Source organism: Ipomoea triloba, chromosome 2 (genome assembly GCF_003576645.1).
Source record: "Ipomoea triloba cultivar NCNSP0323 chromosome 2, ASM357664v1".
NCBI lineage: Eukaryota > Viridiplantae > Streptophyta > Magnoliopsida > Solanales > Convolvulaceae > Ipomoea > Ipomoea triloba.
In genome coordinates, this window is record NC_044917.1 from 22629995 (window position 1) to 22634155 (window position 4161).

Below are 4161 nucleotides of genomic sequence, written 5' to 3' on the forward strand. Positions count from 1 at the left end.
AAAAAAAAAAAAAAAAAAAAAAAAAAAAAAAAAAAAAAAAAAAAAGAAAGATGTTTACTGATTTGAAAACACTGGTGAACAGTAGACTTTAACAGTGAAAAGTCATATCGACTCCTGCAGCAAGCATTTTCTTAACTTTTCTTCTTCACCGTATACCAGAGGCGAGTGTACCAGCCATCCACTATCCTTCTGCGAGTATACCAGAGACGAGTATACTAGAGGCGACGCTCCGACGAACGAAGTACCAGACTCGGCGAGTTCACTCCTGTCTACTCGGCTCCAAAGACGGAGTCACCAAAATCATCCGTTGGCTCGTGCCATCTCCTCGTTCAAGGGTAAACCATCTTCATCTCAAAGAATACCATTTGAGTATATTTTATTTATGATGTGCATTTTTTAGCCCTAGTTGAACAGATCTGAAGAATTAGAGTTGAACATATATGAGATTTTGCTTTGTAATTTGCTTGGTAACAGAGTAACGAGAGATGGGGTGATTTTTAACCTGTTAATTTGGAGCCCCAGTTCGAGTTTTAGATGAGTTTTGGTTTGTAATCTGCCTCACTGCCTGGTTTAAGATGAGTTTCGGTGCATTTTAAACTGCCTGATTATTATTATTAAGTACTGCTTAATCTGTTTAATCTGTTTTTTTATACTTAATCTGTTATTATTAATATGCTTAATTCGTCTTTTTGCTTAATCTGTTATTATTAATCTGCTTAATCTTTTTTGTTTTGCTTAATCTGCTTGTATCTCTTCTATCTCTTCTACATTGTGGATTTAGCGGTTCTGATTATCTTATCTTAGACAGCAGGAGGTTTGCTTCCCTTGAATCTGCTTCTATCTCTTCTATCAGAAACCACCTTGAATAAGCTATGGCCCCGCCCTTATGGGGTGTAAGGGCATCCTCAATAGTGGGTTTTTTGTGATGTTTGAGGAGTTTTGTAAGTGTGATTAGGAAAGAGAAAATGAGTAGGAAGAAAAAAAAAAAAAACAAAACAAAAAAACAAAATAATGCTGATTTCAAAAATAAAAATAAAGGTCTAAATTGCGCCAGTAACGCGGGCGCAGTGGTGACAGCCACTGGCAATGGCAGGCAATGGTCCCACATTTCTGCGAAAAAACATCTCTTTGCAAGAGGAGCTCCTACATTCTCTTTCTTCCCTCTCTCCTCCATGTTGGCAAATTTACTCTCAAAAACCGAGTAAAAACTGCTAATGTGGACACTTTAAGATGAGATGGCAAATGCTGTAAGCAGTCCTTGTTTAGTCTGACTGTTTGGCTGCCTCTTGCAATTGTTAATGCCTATTACTAAGGAAAAAAGAAAAGTAAAAGGAAATATATATTCGATTGGTTAAAATGTGAAATTTGTATTGTAGTTTGATTTATGCTATTAGCAATAGGTGTCCTGAAATTGTTGATTTGGTTTGATATTTGTAGTTACCGTCTCTCTTTTTTTTTTTCTTTTCTTTTTTCTTGCTTATTATTATTATTTAAGCTGCAAATTCCAGCTACAAATTAAAAAATAATGTTAAGCTGCTAACCATGTTTACCTTTCTTGATATCTCAGTTTTTAAGCTGCAATTTCTCAGTTTTTCTGCTTTTAGCAAGTATAATGTTAAGCTTTGACAGTCTCATAATTATTGCTGTGGATATAAATAGGCATAGTGATCTAGCTAGGTCGACATTAGGCCATATTGCTGCTCTTCTTCTTGTTTGCCTCCATGTTTTTACACCTTTAATTTAGTAGGCTAAGAAGTAAAGGCATTGGTTATGTACTTATGTTGTTTGTGCAGTGGCCAAGTGATCTATCTAGGTCGATGTTAGGCCATAATTATTGTTGTGCATTTGCTAGTATGCAATATATTAATGACTGTGCATTTGCTTAGATGAATAACTTCACAGAAACAAATGAGGATGATGCAAAATGGCCCTATACGGCCATTATAGAATTTTTGAGAATCATAGTTATCACGGCGTCGACTACGCCTTGGCGTCCTGTCGGTGGAGACAGGGCGCCTGGAGGCTTCGCCTCGCCTGAAATGGTGAGGCGAGCTCCGGCGTCGCCAAGGCGTCGGCCAGGCGTCCCAGGCGACGCCTTGGACGCCGGACCCAGCGTCCAAACCCGAATACCCGACCTTTTTTTGATTTAATTTTTTTTTTAAATGGTATGCCTAAAACCTAATAAGAATAGAAAAGAGAGAGAAACATTTCAGATCTGCGTCGACTTCTCTCGAAACTCACGAGAAGAAGAAACCCATCACCCTCCCACTGCCGTCGCCTTCCTACCGCCGTCGCCCTCCCACTGCCGTCGCCCTCCACCGCCGTGACTCTTGAATCTTCGCCGGTCTTCTTGCTTCTCCATTTTTTGGTGCTGAGAGTTTTTTTTGCTTCTTGCTTCTCCAGCTGAGGCTAACCCGTCACTTGTTTCTTTTTGGTTTATATTAGCAGAGGGGCTGGGCATAGGGGGCTGGGGGGCTGGGCAGTGGGGACAGTGGGCAGAGGCAGTGTTCAGTGCCTGCCACTTGTATATTATATATAAATATAATATATAGGGGCAGTGGGCAGAGGTGGTGCTTACTGCCTGCTACTTATTTATATATATATATATATATATATATATATATATATATATATATATATATATATATATATATATTTTTTTTTTTTTTTTTTTAACTTGTCGCCTAGGCAACGCCTAGGCGGGCGCCTAGTCGCCTAGGCGTCAAGGCGGTCCGGGAGCGCCGCAACTTAACAGGGCGCCGTGATAACTATGTTGAGAATTCTAAATGAAAGAGTGAAAAAAAAAGTTCGTATGGACAGCTTTCATTAAAACCCTTAGAATGGAATGAAATTAATCATGAGATGATGGAGTCTGTTGGTTTAAGTTACGGGATGACTAAACTTAAAGGAAAGTATAATAGGCTGAAATTAATGTACAAGTAGTTTTCTGAGTTGGTTTCTCATACATGGGTAACATACAATCCAGTTACAAACACTGTGGAGGCATGTGAGGATACATGGAAAAAATTATACGTGGTATGAAACCAAAATTCTTGTTCTATTAGTTTAATAATGCTACCCAATTATTTCATTCAATTGTATAATTTAATAACTCATACATTTATGTTTGAAACAGAAGCATCCTAAATTCAAGTCTTTTAAGAGAAATGGTTGCAAACACTACGAGCTAATGGCTGAGGTATTTGCCCGATCTGTTGCTACAGGAGGTCTTGCCATCTCGTCCACGCAAATGCCACCTAACTCTGATGATGAACGCCTTGATGAGTTCTTACATAGTGCAAGGCTATCATCAACTGCAACTAATACAGGTGGTACCCGTTCCAAAGGGAAAAGGAGATTGGATGACAAGATGAATATTGGTGGTAGCACGAGGAAAAGCACTAACAAGAAGTGGAAGGATCAGATAATCGATGTATTGGAAAGTGTCAATGCCACTATGATTTCAAAAGAACACCGTCGAAAAGCTAGGGAAAAGGCTAGTACGACGGTTGCTACCCCATATACCATGAAAGCTTGTATTGAGATTTTGAAAAACATGAGTGGAATTCCCCCCCTCTGCCATTATTGCAACTTTCAAGCATTTGGCAAATCCTAACTTGCGTGAGGGCTTCATAGAAATGCCACCTGAATGGTAACGTAATTGGGTGTTATCCTTAAAGTGAATGTGTTGAACTTGTGCAAGTTGAGTTTTTTTGTTGTTAGAAATGTTTGCTGAATTTGTTGTTGTTACTTGGGACTTTAAACAGACTTGTTGTATGTGACCCAACTTTATTAGCACATTGTTGAGTATGTTTGTATTAATACTTATGTTAGTTTCAAATATCAAGACTAATTTATTTTCCAAATGTCCATTACACTTCATATTGCGGGGATAATGTCACAAGAGGGTTATATTAGTTCTAATAGTTCCAGTGACAGTGATGATGATGATTATGCAACGATAATTTCAATTGTTGTTGCATGCTTATTGATGGAAGAGGTAGAGAGAATTTCATGTAGAAACTCAATCCTTGGTAATGATTATATAAATGAAGTGTTGCTAGGAAATAGAACTAGGTGTTAATGTGTTATGAGTCCTTTAGGATGGTGCCTCGTGTGTTCAGAAAGCTATGTGAGACATTGAAGGGGTAAGCTATGTCA

General features: G+C 38.5%; 1 protein-coding gene across 1 annotated transcript; it reads left to right on the plus strand.

Annotated features, from left to right (window-relative positions):
* The first annotated feature begins 136 nt into the window (after positions 1-136).
* LOC116004515 lies at positions 137-3843 on the plus strand. The gene is made up of 3 exons (XM_031244594.1): positions 137-335; positions 2987-3036; positions 3137-3843. The coding sequence occupies exon 3, from the start codon at positions 3191-3193 to the stop codon at positions 3614-3616; it is 426 nt and encodes a 141-aa protein (XP_031100454.1). The 5' UTR covers positions 137-335; positions 2987-3036; positions 3137-3190; the 3' UTR covers positions 3617-3843.
* Positions 3844-4161: the final 318 nt, after the last annotated feature.